This window comes from Eptatretus burgeri, chromosome 8 (genome assembly GCF_056783735.1).
Source record: "Eptatretus burgeri isolate ZD-2024b chromosome 8, Ebu_testis_v1, whole genome shotgun sequence".
In the NCBI taxonomy this organism is placed as follows: Eukaryota; Metazoa; Chordata; class Myxini; order Myxiniformes; family Myxinidae; genus Eptatretus; species Eptatretus burgeri.
This window is the reverse complement of record NC_140968.1, coordinates 89,412,246-89,431,226: the sequence shown is the minus strand read 5'-3', so window position 1 is coordinate 89,431,226 and position 18,981 is coordinate 89,412,246. Positions and strand designations below refer to the sequence as shown.

At 42.0% G+C, this 18,981-nt stretch overlaps 1 protein-coding gene across 1 annotated transcript; it reads left to right on the top strand.

The window, feature by feature from the left end:
• The first annotated feature begins 1,118 nt into the window (after positions 1–1,118).
• LOC147022241 (uncharacterized) lies at positions 1,119–16,547 on the top strand. The gene is made up of 4 exons (XM_085892933.1): positions 1,119–1,910; positions 7,836–8,015; positions 13,492–13,588; positions 15,695–16,547. The coding sequence occupies exon 1, from the start codon at positions 1,150–1,152 to the stop codon at positions 1,906–1,908; it is 759 nt and encodes a 252-aa protein (XP_085749059.1). The 5' UTR covers positions 1,119–1,149; the 3' UTR covers positions 1,909–1,910; positions 7,836–8,015; positions 13,492–13,588; positions 15,695–16,547.
• The last annotated feature ends 2,434 nt before the right edge of the window (positions 16,548–18,981 follow it).

Below are 18,981 nucleotides of genomic sequence, written 5' to 3'. Positions count from 1 at the left end.
CTCCACTTTCACAGTGCGAGGCTACCGGAATTGGAAACATGCCGTTGAGAAAGACGGGATTCACAAACGCGCAACTTCAAAGGAACATTTAACTAGTGTTTTTGAGGTGGAAGGAGAATGAGAGGCGCATCGATTGTGGTGAGGAGATTTCCACACTCCTCAATGCTGACCGGCTAAATAGAAACCGGTACTATGTGTCTGCTCTTATAGATGTTGTGGGATTTCTCGCCGAAAATCAGATACCTTTTAGAGGGAGCCTTGATAATTTTGAGGATATGTCAGACGGGCACAGTGGGCTCTTCCTCTCGCTTTTAAACGACACACTCAAAAAAGACACCGAGCGAGCCGAATTATAAAGCATATCCCATGATTCTGGGCTGCCCTACACCCTCTCATAGCGCGGCCCATTGCAGAGCTCCCGTCCTCAAGCGATCCTCCAACCGAAGCCTCCGAGTCGCCGGATTACAGGCACACGCCACTACGCCCGGTCACTGAATGTGAGAACATATCAATCATCATTCGCTTTGTATCGGCATCAAATGAAGCAACAGAGCGTTTACTCACAAGAGCTACATCCAACGCTGGAGATGCAAAAACATTGACAGACCTAATAATTGCAGAGCTGATAAAAACAGGACTTGACACGTCAAAATATTAAGTCAGGTGTACGACGGGGCTTCGGTAATGGCTGGGAAGCACGGTGGGGTGCAAAAGTTGTTGCAAGAGATATTGGAAAGAGAAATCCCCTATGTGCACTGCTTAAATCACCAACTCCATCTGGTAGTCATCCACGCACTGGCAGCAGAGAAAGCTGTCACTGATTTCCTCGAGGTTTGTTGTTGCCTGTACAAATTCTTCAGAAAGCCCACTGTTGCTGCACAGTATAAAGGTGAGCGGTTAAAACGACTTCTTGATCAAAGGTGGACGGGACATTTAGCCACCGTGTCTGTGACCATAGGATCTTTTAAGGATATCACATCCTTACTGTCGGAGATTGATGCAGAGGGTGCCTACGGTGTAGAGATGAGGATGGAGGCTATTGGGCTTTTGCGGGAAGTCTCTGGGCCTGCCTTCATGTTCATTGCTATCTTTGCACAAAAACTGCTGATGCTGTAAGATGGCCCGAACAGATTCTTGCAGGCAGAGGTCATGGACTTGCTAACGGGGTTGGAACTGGTGGCGAGTGCTACAGAGTGCGTGAAGAAACTCCGCTCTGAGGATGAGTTCACTGATCTGTGGAACAAGGCCAATGATGCTCGCACTTCTACACCTGCACCACCAAAACGGAGACGCACAATGCATAAGAACTTGGAACAGTTTGTTGTTTTGGAGACTACAGGACAAAACAACGACAATGACAAGACGGAACTGCAGAGGGTTTTTTACAGCGCAATTGACACTGTGCTTGGCGAGATCGCTCAGCGCTTCAGTGAGCGCAACACACAACTCGCCCGTTCACTCGCTGCCTTGAATCCTGAAAATGGCACGTTTTTGGATCCCCACTTGCTCCAGCACATCATGACATTAACAAAGTCAACCATCAGTGAAACAGAGTGTGTGGTTGCAAAGCAGTTTATTCGCTCACAGACAGAAAAGCAGCCAAACGAGAGATGGACAACACAAAAACTCCTCTCAACATACCACAAAACGCTGGAAGCCATGCCAAGTGTCGTGACTGCTATGAGACTTGGACTAACATTTGGTGCGTCCACTGCCATGTGTGAAAACTCATTCTCAACATTGAGGAATGTCTTCACTGACCATCGACGGTCCATGCGCCATGCACGCAAGGCACAACTGGTACAGCTGGCCTTCGAGAGAGACCTCACACGTAAATGCCTGAATGAATGGAAGGAGAAGGTCCTCACAAGATTCCACACCAAGACGCATCGCTTGCAGCTCTTCTGACAGTGAGTGCAGCGGTATAAAAACTATACGAGGAGTTCAGATTGTGTGTGTGACTGCTGGCGATGCGTGTGTGGTTGTGGTTGCAGTGTGGTTGTGGTCAGCACCCGCCGTGGTCAGCTGCTTTGTACTTCTGATGTTTAAGTTAAATGTTGTGTTTGGTGCTTTGCATATCCCATATCTAGTGCTTTGTGCATAACCTTACCTCTGTGTAATTGACTGCTTTGAATGCGGACCTTGTGGTATCTTCAGGCTGGTCGTATTTGCTGTTGATAGTTTAACATAATGATCGCAGGTCATAGCCGACTGTATCTTATTTCAAAGTGCACTGATTCTGGTGCCAACCTCCCCCGTTTAGTCATTGTATCTCTGGTGTATTAATTTTCTAATGCCAATTCTTGACAACACCTTGTATAAGTGAACCTGAATTGGTGCCAATTGTCTAATCATTGAATATCTGCATTGTGAATGTGCCAGTTTGTTGTGGCTCTCCTGAATTCTAATAATTTTAGGCCAAAAACATCGGAACATATTAAATCTAGCTGAGATCAATTTGGTTCGTATGCGACGGCAACCTCAGTATAGATGTGTCAATGCTGCATGAATACAATAGTATACCGGGTTATCAAAAATATTAAATATAATAATTGTGCCCCCCCATCCAGTTCATATTCCCCCCTTAATACTGAGCCCTGGCTACGGGCCTGTTCTTATTATGATTATTTTGGCTGCTTCCCTTCGGGGTCGCCACAGCGGATCATCCGTCTCCATTTTGCTCTGTCCTCTCCATCTTCTATAATCACACCAACCACCCGCATGTCCACGCTCACCACATCCATAAACCTCCTCTTTGGCCATCCTCTTCTCCTCCTCCCTGGCGGCTCCATTCTCAGCATCCTTCTCCCGATATACCCCGCACCCCTCCTGTGCACAGTTCCAAACCATCTCAATCTCGCCTCTCTCACTTTGTCTCCAAACCGTCCTACCTGCGTTGTCCCTCTAATATTCTCATTTCTAATCCTGTCCATCCTCGTCACTCCCAATGAGAATAGCAGCATCTTTCACTGTGCCACCTCCAGCTCCGCCTCCTCTCTTTTTTTCAGCGCCACCTCCTCCAAACCATACAACATAGCTGGTCTCACGACCGTCTTGTATACTTTCCCTTTCACTCTTGCAGATACCCTCCTATCACAAATCACTCCTGAAACTATTCTCCACCCACTCCTTCCTGCCTGCACTCTCTTCTTCACTTCTCTTCCACACTCTCCGTTCCTTTGGACAGTTGATCCCAAGTATTTAAATCCATCCACCTTCACCACCTCAACTTCTTGCAACCGCAACATTCCGACACCCTCCCTCTCATTTACGCACACGTACTCCGTCTTACTCCTACTGACTTTCATTCCCCTTCCCTCCAGTGCGTACCTCCACCTCTCTCGGCTTGCCTCAGCCTGCTCTCTACTCTCAATGCAGATCACGATGTCGTCCGCGAACATCATAGTCCATGGAGACTCCTGTCTGATCTCGTCCGTCAACCTGTCCATCACCAGTGCAAACAGGAAAGGGCTCAGAGCCGATCCTTGACGCAATCCCTCCTCTGCCTTAAACTGGTCCATCATTCCATATCGCACACCTCACCGCTGTCACACTGTCATCATACATATCCTGCCCCACCCTCACATACTTCTCCACCACTCCCGACTTCCTCGTACAATACCACAACTCCTCTCTTGGCACCCTGTCACAAGCTTTCTTTAAATCCACAAACACACAATGCAACTCCTTCTGGCCTTCCCTATACTTCTCCATCAACACTCTCAAAGCAAACATTGCATCAGTGGTGCTCTTTCCTGAAATAAAACCATATTGCTGCTCACAAGTCATCACCTCTCCTCTCAACGTCACTTCCACTACTATTTCCCATAACTTCATGGTGAGGCTTATCAACTTTATACCTCTGTAGTTACCACAGCTCTGCACATCACCCTTATTCTTAAAAATCATTCCCAGTGCACTTAATCTCCACTCCTCAGGCATCCTCTCACTTTCCTAGATTTTGTTAAACAATCTGGTTAAAAACTCCACTGCCATCTCTCCGAAACATTTCCATGCCTCCTCTTAACAGAATACACTTCCCAACAGGAACTTCTAAATAATTTGATTAATTAAGCGATTAATATTTGTTTGGAAAGTACACCACCGGTCAAAAGTTGTGGAGCACCCCCATTTTTTCCAGTTTTCATTGAAATTTAATGTTTCATTGCCTCTGAAATTAAAGCATAGAACAAATAAACAATTGCAGATAAAAAAGAAATCATGGAATCGTTTTGTTGAACAAACTTTAATCTAAATTTTTGACTCATCAAAGTAGCCACCTTTTGTAGATAGAACAGTCGAACATACTCGTGGCATTCTTTCAACAATGGAAATCAAATATTGTTCGGAAAGTTCTTCCCAACACTATTGCAGAATTCCCACAAATGTGTTGCACTTGTAGGTTGCTTTGCTTTCACCCTTCTATCAGGTTCTTCCCAAACCAGCTCGATGGGTTTAAGTCTGGAGACTGTGCTGGCCATTCCCTGATTTGAAGCCTTCCGTCTTGTTCTTTTCTTATAAGGTCGTTCTGACACAGCCCGGAGGTATGTTTTGGGTCGTTATCTTGCTGTAGGATAAACCCCTGACCAACGAGGCGTCGACCTGAGGGTATTGCACCGCACTGCAAAATGCTGTGGTAGCCCTTTTGGTTCAGGGTGCCAGTCACTCTGTGGAAGTCGCCCACTCTGGATCGAGCAAAAGAGGCCCAGATTATCGCGCTTCCTCCTCCATGTTTAACAGTTGGTGTCACACACTGAGGAACCATCCTTTCACCGACTCAACGGCGTACAAAACCCTGCGTGATGAACCGAAGATTTCAAATTTTGATTCTTCGGTCCAGAAGACCTTCTTTCAGTTTTCAGTAGTCCACTGGTGGTGCTTCATGGTGCAGGCAAACCTCTTTTTCTTATTTTGCCATCTTTGCAAGAGCTTTCTTCCTGCCACTCGACCTGTCAAGCCTGCACTAGAAGGCTTCTCTTCACAGTTGAAACTGAGACTTCCTTACTTCGACCAGTGTTAAGCTGTGCTTGAAGCTGCTGTCCTGTGAGCCACCAATCACGCAAGCTGTTGACTCTCAGAAACTTGTCTTATGATTGTGTTGTGGCTTTGGGTCTACCAGACCTCTTCCTGTCAGATTTTCCTCCAGTTTCCAAGTTCCTTGTGATGGTGTAGGACACAACTCACTGACACCTTGGCTTCCTTTGCAATTTCTGTGAAGGAAAGATCAACACTTTTAAGGGTTATAATGGTCTGTCTGTCTTCCTTTGTTAATTGTCTTTTTGTCACCTTTATGAGAGTAATATACGACTTCCTGCAGTGCAATATTGTCCAAATAATGCTTATGAGGGTGCAGCAACACAGTCTGTTCCAACACTGCTTTTACACAGACAGAGGGTTTGTAACTCATCAACAAAAGTTGGGACACCTGTAGGAATTGTTTGCATCAACTTTCACGGCTTAATTTACTTCCATTGCTGCAGAACAGCTGCAGTCGCCAACTCATTACTTGTTCCCTGAAAAGGGTCTATTTTAACAACTCTGAAATCTGCATTGTTTTTCAGTTTTTGGTCACCTAAACTTTTATTTTTTTAACCTCTGGCGGCTTACCGCTTAGCTTTGTACCATTTCAGGTTATTCATTGGACATGAACTGCTTAAATTTCAGTAAAAATTGAAAAATGGGGGTGTTCTTAAACTTTTGAGCGGAAGTGCACATCAAAACCCAAAATACAGTGGTAACTAGAATGGGACTTGGTGGAGCACATACCTCCATCAGGCTGAAGAGTTTACGTTTGGTAACCCACAAATGGGACAGATCTGCATCTGGATATGAACCAAAATTTAATTGGCTTGGTCTTGTCACCGACCCCACTCATCCACCCAGTTTTGTCATAATCCGTCCACAGCCTTTTGAAATATCGTGCTCCATATAGTTTTTGACCGCATCTCTCACGGTGATGAATCACTCAAAAAAATTGTCGTATCAGGAATCAGATCTTCAACAAATTCTCACAAATTCGTCCTTTTCACACACCCAACCTGTCCACCAAATTTCACCCGAATTTGTCCACAACTTGAGATATCCTCACAGACAGATAAGCAAACAGACAGACAGAGACGAAGATGAAAACATAACCTCAGTCCACCTTTCGTGGCAGAGGTAATGAAGGTTGTGTTTGGTTTCCCTTTTTACCCCCTGGACCTCAACATGGATCAGTCTCCACTCCATTGCAACTATCTCTGTCACAGGAAAGGAGCTCGATCACATCGAGCAATGTACCGAGTGGAAACCTTTCTTTCCACAGACATTCTCAACTCACTCATTTTCATCCCAATCTGGGTTCGTGTTTGGGATGTGGTTCTCATCATCATTTCAATGAATTTATCTTGCCCCTTGTCCTCCATGATGTCTCCTCCAGCCAACATAAAGTATCTGTGGTTTTGTTCTCTCCCATAATAGCCTTCTTTTTGTGTTTTGTACAACAACAACAACAATTTGTGACACACTGGGATGTTATTAACTTCAATGGACAAGGTGGCCTGAAAGATGCTTTATCCCTCCCCAGGAAAGCATTCATTCTTAAACTCTTAATATCCAGGTTTTATTGTGCACTCCTCACAATCAGTAAATGGTATTCATAGAATACTTGCCCTGCACAGTTTTGAGAAGAACTTGGTGCAAGCCAACTCTTCTTGTGGCAAGTATGTCGTTTAAAAATAAATTAAATTCAAAATAATGGAACACCAAATAAAATTAGTTCTGTGTTTGAGTCATCAGAAGAAACCAAACAAGCAAAAAGCAGAGATGAAGTCATCATGAGGAACCTGTAGAGGACTCGGGTTTCAACTGCTACTCCTCTTCCCCAAACCCATGCAGGCTCAGCCAAGTGAGCCTCATTCAAAAAGAACGGAGATTCAAAAAATTAAATAACTTTGGCTGCCAGACCATGCATCCGATCAGGTTGAAATTTGAAACGTATATTCCTCATCACTGTTCGATCATAATTTTGAAGCTTCACGTCGATTGATGCAGCAGTTAAAGAGAGAATTTAAAATTTTTTTTCCTTAAATCCAATATGGATGCCACACCATATGACTGATGATGTCACAATTATCATTAAAACATTCTACATCGGTAATCACACCTTTGGTGAAAATTCCGTATCAATCTGACAAGCGGTTCGAGAGAAAAGGGAATAACAAAATGCAGTCATGTACGTATGGGACCGATCGCTAAACCCCACTTTCGCTTCATGAGCGCGGGATAATAAATGTCATTGTAATTCATCATCAAGTCCTATTTGATATCTTGTGAAGCATTTGTAAAGTCAATGAGAATGAATGCTTTACTGAGGAGGGGTAAGGTGACTTTCAGGCCAGCCTGTAGATTCCTCTTCGACCCACTCCGGCTGTGTTTGTCATGTGCATTTTTAACTGCAAGGAGGCGAGCAACCAAGGGGTCAGAACACTCACCTCGAACAAAAGTGTTGCAGTGAAGCCCCATTGCAGGTTTCCTTTTCATACATAATTGTTTTCATAACATTCATACTTTTTATTGGTTTATGTGTGAAGTCTTGATCATGCCCACTGTGATTGTCTTCACTCTTCAGCATCATTCACTTCATTATTATCTTACTCCATCTCAACATGATTCAGAGATATGAGTCTGCAAACTTTGGATAAATTATGAATTTAATTTTCACCTCGTGTGGAACTTTCAAAACCAATGACATGTTTTCCTCCGTGCACATCATTAAAATTTAATACTTTTGCCATTAAGAATTGTGTTCAAAAGTCATAATTTGTCTTTGTTTTGTGTTTAAATCCTCTTTCCAGCACCCAGTCGGCAGCTGTCATTGCCATTGTAGTCCAGAAGTCTAAGGAGTTCACTGCTGTCCCATTCCATGGGGTAGGCCTGTGAGGAGGGCCTATTCAGCACCGTCGTAGCCTCAGGAGCCCTGTTCAGCACTGAAGACGCACCGGAGCCCATGCGGCACTGCTCCTTCGAGGTTTCAGGTGAGAGCTGTTGATGAAACTCATCAAGAGGCATTACAATACACAAGCAGATATCCATCAACGACGGGTATGGGGGACAGGACGGATCACAATACTCGGTTACGGTACTTCCTTTGGATGTTTTGTGCTACATTCAACAGCTCAGTTCATATTGGTGGCATGTCTGGGTGCCCATGGTAGCGTTTAAGACCGGTCGCTTTAGATTGTTGGCGTTGACACGTCGTGCCGGATGGAGTAACATGAACTATTTGACATCTTCTCATTTCTATATCACCTCCATCAAAAGATTAACAACATGGCAGGATAAAATTCGTAAATGCTGAGTTGAACAAACGTCCTGAACTCATGGACTGAGTAAAGTAAAGCACGTCGTCTGGGACCCAGCCGTCGGTTTGCCGCCAAACGCTGCTGATTGTGACGTCATCAATTCTGTGGGGGCTGAGGCCTACAATCTCAAGAAAGACATCAAGTAAGTTCATATACAAGCCATTTATTCCAGTACAATAGAAGACACTTCCATGCATGGAAGGAAGACCCCAGCCTACCACATGGTTGCAAGCTGAAGTCTTCGGTTACAGAGCTTTTCTGAGCATTTATATACAGTTTGAACCAAGATATCAGATGGAGCTTTGTTGACTTCAGACAAGCCAAATACAATGGTTTTGATTTGTTCAAACATACCTCATACAATTGTTTGTGTTTGTTATCTGATCCAAGGAGAGGTGTGTGGGGAGGGTAAGAGAAAGTATAATTGGTTGGAATTTGCCTTCCGGTCAGAAGAGAGGGGTGTGGGGGGTCGGCGAGGGGGGGGTGGGGGTGTTGTGGAATTTTGTTGTTAACTGACTCGATGTAAATCCTGTTACTCAAAATAATACACTGTCCACAACGAGAGTACATTACATCAGAGAACCTTTCTTAGCATGGTACCACGGAGTCCAAACCACTGAGTTGGTATACATACACAATGGTTTGCAATAAGCTTAGATTATATTTCCTGGCATTTTAATGCTTTTGTGGGAGTGGGGGGGGCGGCTGATAAGCTTTGGCAAAAAGAACTCCAACTGCAATACGTGTCCACTTGGTGAAAGAATCATGGCAAAAGTTGCAGTGTTATCAACCAGGTCACCTTATTTAATATTAAGACATTCCTTTCTTCAACATTTCGGTCAAAAGACTCTTGGATAAAGGGAAGCATAACTGACAGCCAATTCGACTTATAGCATAAAACTTACATTTATAAAGCACCAGCAACAATTATAATTGAGAGTGCATGAATATAATTATTTTTTCCTTCCACAGTCCCCCCTTTTTCCTTCTCAGAAAATTTGAATAATTATATTACACATGATCACCATACCCCGTTCCTGGAGGAGAAAAGATATCCGTTACACAAGTTCAATCAATAATGGCAGCGAGTGCTCATATCAGAAGAATGCTGGATGACAACCATTTCAATAGTGTCCCAGCCAGGTAAGTGAGTGTGTTTCCATTTCATTCATGGCCTGTTCATCAGCATGTGTCACAAATCGAAAAGACATGCCACCCGAAGTCAGAAGATAAGCAGGTCAGGGTGTAGATAGAGCAGCACCCAAGGGGAAACACAGTCGAGGCACTCTTTGAGCTGCAGATAAGGTAGATCTTGGCAGGTACGAGCTTGGGCCCGACACTGGGTTGAAGGAGACGAAAAGGACTCGAGAGGTGACCCAGAGATCCAGCCCCAGCAGAGTTTGGGCCTCGGAGCTGCAGTTTGTGCAATCAGGTTTGATTCACCAAGTGAGCTGTGTACGATGGATGCAGCCGTGATGGCTGCAGGAGCCCCACCTGCACCATTGAATACATGTTGCAGATGACTCGCCGTGTGGACCTTCAGGGCCTTCGTTGTGCATTGAAGCAACCACGGCAAGTTCACGATGTATTTGCTATGGTGACGTAAGGACTTTGCCTTGCTGTGGTTTGACTTGTCCAACCTTCTCTTCAGTGGGTTTTTCTTTTTTCGACATTACTCATCTTATCTCCTCAGGAACGGGGTAGTTTCATTATCACGTGTTGAATGCCCAATCACCCAAATCTGGATTCTCCCCATCATCCAATCTTTCGGTGGAAGTTCTTCCAAAGCGTCATTCGGTGAAATCGTACATTGCATGGTTCGACTGCTCTCAACACTCCGAAACAAACAAAATCAAGGTTAAGCCTTGTTTAAACACCATTCAGTAAACGTCATGGGCTCATGTATTTCAATCAGACTGACAAAGGTTCTTACAGAAGCATTTAACTTGCATTATATGTAATATCAAAATTTTATCCCTTTCCTTATTATATTTTCGCACCCAAACGACATGCAAAAATATACCGACATCTCGGTTGTATACTCAAAAACATTCATCTCATTTGCTATTTCCATGTGGAAAGGGCAACAGTCTTTATCAGGGTTCCAATTTGCAATCAATAATTCTTTTCACCATCCTTCAAAAATTCTTTCTTTTTACCAAAACTATTCCATCATCTGTACAATAATTATGAAAGTTAGCCACTTCTTTCAAGTCGATTTTGCACAGTGACCATTTTAACATCTGCAATCATTTTAACATTTATATCTGCTAAACAATTCACAGTTTCATACACAAGCAGTTCCAGAGTAACTGCCATTATTTATTTATTTATTTCCAGCCAACTTTGCACTTCCGAACTGATGAAAGATGGTCAAGTCAGTGTTAGAAATACCTCAACTTACGAAAGTAAACGTACAAGAGGCACCACTTAATCAAAAATTACACACCTGTGTAATGAAACAGAAGACAGATAACACAGGTAATATTTAAATTGGCTTGCAGCATCATTGCACTCTTTTCAATAATATTATTCTTATATTCTGACCGATTTAACATTCATTTCACATGGTCATGCCTTTGTACTCCGCACAATTCTGGTTTATCGTTTGTTTGTCTTTCTTCAAATTGTAGAGGCATTTTACTTAAATTACAGTCAGGTTAGTTCCAGCCACCAATCAGTGAGAGCAAGACAGTTACAATACATGGTACAATTCCTAATTCCATTTCATTGATTTCATAATTTTTGTTGGTTGAGCCACTCTTCCAGTCATTCTGCATTCTGGTTATGTAAATACCGTGCTGCTTTCCCTCATAACTTGATTTTCCCTTGCAGTTAACTTATGATTCCTGAAATGTAATGTTGACCAATCTGTCGATCAATTTAATAACACAGACCCTCCTTCAATATTATGTGAGTAGCTCAACTTCATATATTATCTTGATTCATTTCTCAGTAACTTTTCCCTATCCTCAATTAACAGATTAACAGGTCCATAGGTACAGTGATTGACAATATATTAATCAATAAATACAAGTTATCAATAACCTTACTGTGATATAACCAAACATTACTCTGTCACTTGAAGGCCCCAATACATTTACATAAGGATTTCTGGTGCGTGGCCGTTAATGCGTGGCCGTACGTGCAAAAAAAAACAACTTTAAAACCGCGTGCCAGAAACAACAACCACACAGGCCGTTCCTTCGCTCTCGCATGCTCGTACGTACGTGGCCGTACGTGCAAAAAATAAAAACTTTCAAACAACCACACAGGCCGTTCCTTCGCTCTCGTAAACGACGACTCGATTGGGGCATTGTGTTATCTATAAATGCGCAAAAGAAATCGAGTAATTATTAGAATACAGGAAGTCCTCACTATCTGGAAGTCGTGCCTGTCCGTACGGAATGTTCACATGCATTCCACGAATTATCGCTTGCATTGGAGTAACAACTGCTGTGAGCTTACACACACAGAGTGAATTAAAATCAAGTTTCCCTCCCTGTCTTTGCTCGCCATGACATTCGCTGCCATTGACCATTGCCACTCCTACGCCACGGTGAGGCGACAGGGTAGGATTTGTAGGAGACCTGAAAGTACTTCTTCAAAAGGATTGTTGAGAAAGTGGTTGGGGGGGGGGGGTTCCAAACGGTACTATCAGAGAGACATAGTGAGAGTGTGAAATTTGCCCAGATTGAAAAACATGTTCCACGTGTCGGACCAGTTTGTGGACCATTTAAATTTGGTTCAGGAGAACACAGTTCAAGCCGATGAAACCTTTGCCGCCCCTGTGTGAAGTGGGGCCATCGCCGTAAAATACAAAACACACAGGAAATGGCGCTTTGTGTTGCGGCGCAGCTTTGATGGTCATGTTTAACCCTCAACCAGTTAAAGATCCCCGGGGGGTTAAACACGGCAAGTAAGCCTTGGTTTTATTTGCTGTCTCTCTCTTTCTCTTTCCTCCTGCCCGCTCCTCTCTCTCGCGCTCCCCTCAATCTCTCGGCCCCTCTCTTAGTATACCTTCAGAGAAGTGACGAGTGGCGTTTGCTTGTCATGAGAACATGGAGAAGACAAATTAATAATTGGGTCAAAAGGTCAAAGTTATTGTAAAGCATATTGAATAAGAAGTCAGAACATAAAGTAGATGGGCTTTACATTTTCAGATGCTTTTTACCTCCACCAACCGAAGGTGAAGTTTACACCCCTCTCTGTCTGTTTATTGGGTTGCCAAAACAGGTGACCCTTATTGTCAGTAATTCTGTCTGTTTGTTTGGATGTTTGTTCGTTTGTCATCAGCATAATTGGTAGTAAACATGGGCGGATTTTGACCAAACTCGGGTGGTAGGTACATCTTATGACCGAGTGCTTTGGAAATTGTGATGGTTGCTTGGGACGCTTTGGTTCCCTGGCAACAACCGAAAAACCTTCAAAATCGGTACCGTTCACGCGAAATCAATTCCGAAAGTAATTATCCCACGTGGGGTTATGAAATTTGGCACGAATGATCTACAGGTGATGCTCCATCAAATATATTCCGGTTTTTGTGATATATGGAAAAATTACTCGCAGCACCTCCTACAATTAGGGTATGCGTGCAAATTGGCGAAAATTGAAGGCCCCCTTGCGACCAGGTGAGTGCATCGATACGAATGAAACTTTGCAGGTTCATGGTACTCAATGAGTACTAAACTTTCCCTCAGGACATATTGACCGATTTCGCTTAGGTCAGGGGTCAAAGGTCAATTAGTGCAAAAATCGATAATATGCGCGAGCTGGAGGTGCCTTCGCGCCAAATGCTACTCCTCCAAGGGTTATGGTCGGATGGTCATGAAAATTCAAAATAATTGTCTGGAATACATTCTGCACAAACGGTCGAGCCGGCTTTTCGATTTTGATCTTTGTTCACCCACAGCACCCCCTCGAACTTTGGGAATTTCTGATTTCAAACTGCATTTTCAGTACTTTTCATTCAAATGGATACCGAGTAGTTATCGGTAGATGGAACTGGATGATATTTGATATGCATAATCTTAAGGTGATTCCCGATCCGCTATATGGCATCCATTTTGCTCTCTATCTTATAGTTTCCATTCTTGGCGACCCATCGCCGCCTGCCGGCTTGTTTGTTTGTCTGTCTGTTTGTGTGCAGGATATCTCAAAAAGTTGAAGACGGATCTGGATTGAATTTGGTGGGCAGGTTGAGTCGAAGGGCTTTGGGGCTTCTGGGGCATCTCATTAATTTGCATGTAAGTGAATGGGGGAAAATGGAAAATTGTATTGACTGACCAAAATCCTCCCAATTTTCCTCATTTTACTTTCCCTGATGTTCCTATACAGATAGGTTTATCCATTTCAATACTTTATTTGTTCAAATGAAGCGCACAAAAGTTCTCTGAAAACACCTCCGCTCTTTGAAAACTTGATTTATTAATTAATTTGGATGCTCGTTTGCAAGATGAAGCAAGTCTTATGTTTTGTCTGTTCCTGACATTTTCCAGAGTCTTTCCAAATACAGTATTATTCATTCATTTTTACAAGTACTTCTCAAAATATTTTGGAGCAAGTGTTCTCTTCTCTGTGTTAAAATCAACATACTTTTTCAACCAATGACTGTTTAAATTTCAAAATCCGATGAATTTTCTTGACTCAACCCAGCAGATACATATCGTCTTAAATTCCTTTGATGTAAAACATCATTCCGTTTATCCAATGATGTCGAAAGTAATTCTTCTGTTGGTTTGCCTTTTGTAAGAAATGATTGTTGATAACTGCTCAGCCATTCCTTCTTAAGACTTTATTTATCAGGCACATATGGAAGTTCTTTTTGTTTCTTACAGAGTTCTTCAGGATATTTTAAATGAACCTCAAAATAATATCCTACTTTAGCTTCATCGAATTGTTTTTGAGAGGAGATAACAATGTCCTGCAATGCCTTTTCAGAAATTTTCTCCTTAACCCATCTAAGATTTCCAGAAGGTAAAGATTGAGACAAAGCCCATCCATACAAATTGTTAGCATCAAAATACATCAAGTCAGAACTATCTTTTTTAACCTCACAGTTGGGAAGATATTTGTTGTTGGCTTTAGCATATCTCTTTGAACAGACTTGATATTCCACCTCTTTTTGCTTTCTGTATGATCCAAAGCATATCTATATCCCCGATTAATTCCAATGGTTGTTTTGTCATTTTAAACAAAGCACTCCAAGCCAATCCTGGACTGTGTAATTGTGAGCAGGGTCTAATCCATTGAGATTTTTATTATGACAGACTGTTCAAAAAGTCTCAAATACATCAGCCAATAAAAGAACATCAGTTTTTCAGATACAATTCATGATTTCCCCAAGGTTCTTTATATTAAACTTCTTCCAAACATTTTGTGCTTGTTGATTATCTTCATCAGTTATTTGACTTTTATTTCACTCATTATAAAAACTTTCCCTTGAGGGAAGTTGTGGTTTTTTTGAACCTCCCAAATGAGTTCACATTATCATAAGGATATATTCCCTTTTGTGATAGGAGATCAATCTCTTTTTGATTTGAGAAATGTGATTGGAGAATTAGAAAGTTCTTCATATTTAATACCAAGTTAGACAATGGACTTCACATCAACTTGAATGCATCAATAAATCTGATTTGAGTTATGCGAGATGCAGGGATTGTTTGTGAATGAGATGTAATTCTGGTTTGTGTTGGAAATGGCTGAAATGTCTTCACTGGTTTTACTCAATTCATTTATATAAAAGATGTGTCATCGTGAGCATTGCTGTGAAGATACTGGAATAAAAGAGGGAATCTAGGGAATGGAATAATTGAGATGATAACTCTGATGAGCTGGACCTCCATATTTACTGATGAGATGACAATGGTCTCTTACCTTTTCGACCTTCACCAATTTTATCCTCACAAATATGACAAATATTGTTTTTTCCCAAATTTCCTTTTCTATTCCTTTGTTGAGGACATTGGTTTGTAGGTTTTTTTCCATGACTTGAGATAATTTAATGCAGTCTTTTTCCAGTCATTTCACAAACTATTGGGAGGCATCTTCTCCTCTGTAAAGTTCTAACTTGTTGTATTCATCAGCAACAGATGATTTGATATCACAACAGAAACCACAAGGAGTATGTTTTTGAGATTGATTTGTGAATAATTTATTTGGATTTGGAGAAACAGTGTCTATCTTTTCAAGGATACTTTCAAAATCAGCATGTATCACAAACAGATGTGTTTTCGATTTGTAAAAATTTTTGTATGATACGTTTGAACCTGCTTTTGGTGAATTGATTCCGGTTGATTTATGATTACTACAACATCTGAAATCTTAATTTTATCATTCTTTTGTATTAACAGAGTTGATGCATCTCTTTCAAGAATATATTTTACATTTTATATTGTATCGTTGTGATTTGTATAATCCTGAGAAATTTTTGATGAAAGCATTATGTGATTTTTCCTTTGAAGTAAATTAGAGAAGGCCAATGTGTGTTTAACCATTCTTGTAGTTGTTTGAAAATTTTAATATCTGAACTTTGTTTCCTCTAATCCACATACATTAACAGATAGATTGTTCATTTTCTCAAATTTAGGAATATATCTCAATGACATTGGAAACTTTAAATCTTTAACCTTTCGTGTAATCTCATATTTTTATAATGAGATACTCTTTCAGGATTCTATTTCGGAGGATGGATGTGAGCACGAACAGACCATAGAATACATTTATTATCATTGTTTTGAATATTAGCAACTGCCTTTTAAAGCTTTATCTCTTTTGGTAAATATATGTATGAGGAAGCTTTGAGAGGATCTTATTTTCGGATGTGTACATCCACAAAGATTATTTTTTCAAAAACGAATCCACGACCTTCCACGTTGTCACAAACATTTTGTTCATATCTCAGAAGTTCATCATATACATTACAATCTATGAAATCTTGGAATGATGTGATAAAGTGAGGATTTGTTCTCATTTGGGAGTTTCTTCACTACCTTCTCTTGTCATTTTTATTTTTACTCCCATGTAAAATTTAAAAGCATTGATTTTGCTCAATGTATTTTTAAATTAGAATTTCAATTCTTGGTTTAACCAGAAGAATTGTCTCAATGGTTGATGTTGATGTTGGCACTCTAAAGCAAAATAATCTTTTTTTATGTCCTTCAAATGCTTCATCAATATTTTCAATAAAGTATCCAAGTATCCCCACTTCATTCTTCTTGTGTTTCTTTTTATGTTTGAAGATGTCCATTAAAATTTCCTTTGAGAATATCAATGACATGTATCACAATGCACACATTTTAAAGATATTCCTTCAACAGATCTTTTATGTTTTTGTGTTTGAAGGTGTCTTCTATCATTTAAAAAAATAATATTAACATTACAGACATCACAATGAGTTGTATTCACCATATTTATGTGGCATAACTTGACTTAAAATAAAATTTTCTTGATGATAATCTTGTGGTTATTTATAAACACTTTTCTGTTTATACTAAAATTTTCTTGATGAAAATTCCCTTTAATATGAAGGTGAATCTTTGCTTTAAACCATTTTACCCACCAAATTTTTTACTTGATAAATACAATGTATCAAGACACATCAGACAAGTTTCAATCAATCTCTACATTTGTAAAAGATACTGAGAAATATGTTGAGGATGTAAAATTGAATAAAGATAAATATAACAACTCTTGGATAAGAACAATTATGGTTGATAATATGAATTCTTCAATTTCCTTCAGTGGAAGGGTTTTCAGTATATCTCAAAGAACATCAATTAAAAGTCGCTCGAACAAAAGTTTCTCCTCTCCTTCTCGCAATATATTCAAAACTACAAAAAGCAATGAAACAAGTAAAAGTATCAAAAAAGAAAACCTTCATGGATGAAGCTTGAGAAAGAAAAGATAAGACCATCAGCAATAAGCTCAGAGAAATTTGTATTTTTTTTCAACAACCCAAAATATGTAAATCTTGATGAAATAAAGGATGTTAATATATCATGCGAAATGTCATTTCTTTGACAAGTAGTTAAGGACCATTTTAAAATTACCTTTAACATAAAAAATGCAGTTGTTGAATCTGTTCATGAAAAAATTATGTGGATATCAATGGTAATATTGTTACGGTTGTGGAAATCCGCATTACACCATAAAGAGTCCTCAGGTGAGATATCTCGGTAAGTCCATGTGTTGTTAGCCCAAACCTGTTGTATAGAGGGAATGTGTGTGATTCATCCGGGCTGCGACGCTTTGAGTTAGCCATTTTTCTTTCTCTGTTGTTATTTTTGACCATAAAGCCACCATCAACAACGCCCCCGAACAACTCCACCAAACCGCCACCACCTTCACCACCCAACCCCGCAAGCATCGCCTCACCCGCCATTCTCAAACGACGCCCGCCAACCACGAAACAACCACGTCCAACCCTCACCACAACAGCCACCACCATCTTCGCCACGACCTGCACTTATGAACACCGTCCACAACGGACCACGCGGCGATGATTTCCGCAGTTGACACCGTCCAGGAACGCACGCAGGATTGCCAGAACAAAAGCTCTTGCGGAGCCTGCGCGGACTTTTCCCGCCCGATTTTCCCGCCTGATCTTCCCCGCGCTTTGGAGTGGAGGAAGGGCGATGCAGGTCAAAGGTCAGAGGTCATGTAAGGGAAGGGTCTCATTTTGGGGAATAATTCCCTGGCCCCGAGCCAAAACTGATTCCCCCGGCCCCCGCACGGCACGGGGTGGAGGGAGAGCAAGAGGGCACGCCCCCTTCGAGCAGAAGCTCGAAGGGAGGTGGGGCCGAAAACGGGGCGGAGCAGAGGGCGGAGCCCGCTCGACAAAAAGGTGGAGAGAGGTCGAAAGAGAGAGAGAGCAGTTGGAATTGGAGTGGTCGTGAGTTCATCGTAAGGTCGTCCTTGGTGGTTCAGTGGTGGAATTCTCGCCTGCCACGCGGGAGGCGCGGACGTGAGACGCGGCAGAGCCGGCTGTGGGGCGTGAGCCTACGCGTCTGGACGAAGAGTGCCGGAGAGGGTTCGCCGGCCGCGAAGGAAATTGGAACCAGGCGCGACCACGCTGAGGCCGCGGCAGGGGGACTCGACGGCGCGCAGGGAAGTCACGACTTTCTTTTCTTTGGGGTTTTGTGTAAATGTGTGTGGGTGGCGCCAGTCCGACAAGTAGAACTGTAAGTGTTGTAAATAATTCCCCTTTTATTCGGTTGTAGCTCTGCGTCATATTGCATTTGCTTTTGTTGCATCTTGACTGTATGGCTGCATATACGTGCTTGTCTGTGTGTGTGTAAATAAAGTGCATTGCATGTTGAACTGTTTTCCCGCTTTGCTTCGTCTCCTTCCTTTTATTGAATCTCCATCTTTCATCACGTAAGGGATTGATAGTGGGTTTAAAACGCCCGGTAATTAATCGGAACCGTCAAGGCCGACGATAACTCCGCTCGGTTATCCCTGTAATACGGAACGAACCGCTTAAGCGGTTCGTGTCCGGAGTCGGCCTGTGGCGTGGTACGATCGCCCGGTCGACCACTCGCGCAGGTACTTAGGTCGGTCAAATTTGGCGAGCAACCCTATCCTGCGCGGGTGGGCAATTGGCACGATAGTGATGAGGTTAAACCCCCACCCGTGACTG

What these genes read in the sequence shown, in the direction of transcription:
- LOC147022241 (XM_085892933.1), top strand. Translation starts at nt 1,150, where the DNA reads ATGGACTTGCTAACGGGGTTGGAACTGGTGGCGAGTGCTACAGAGTGC.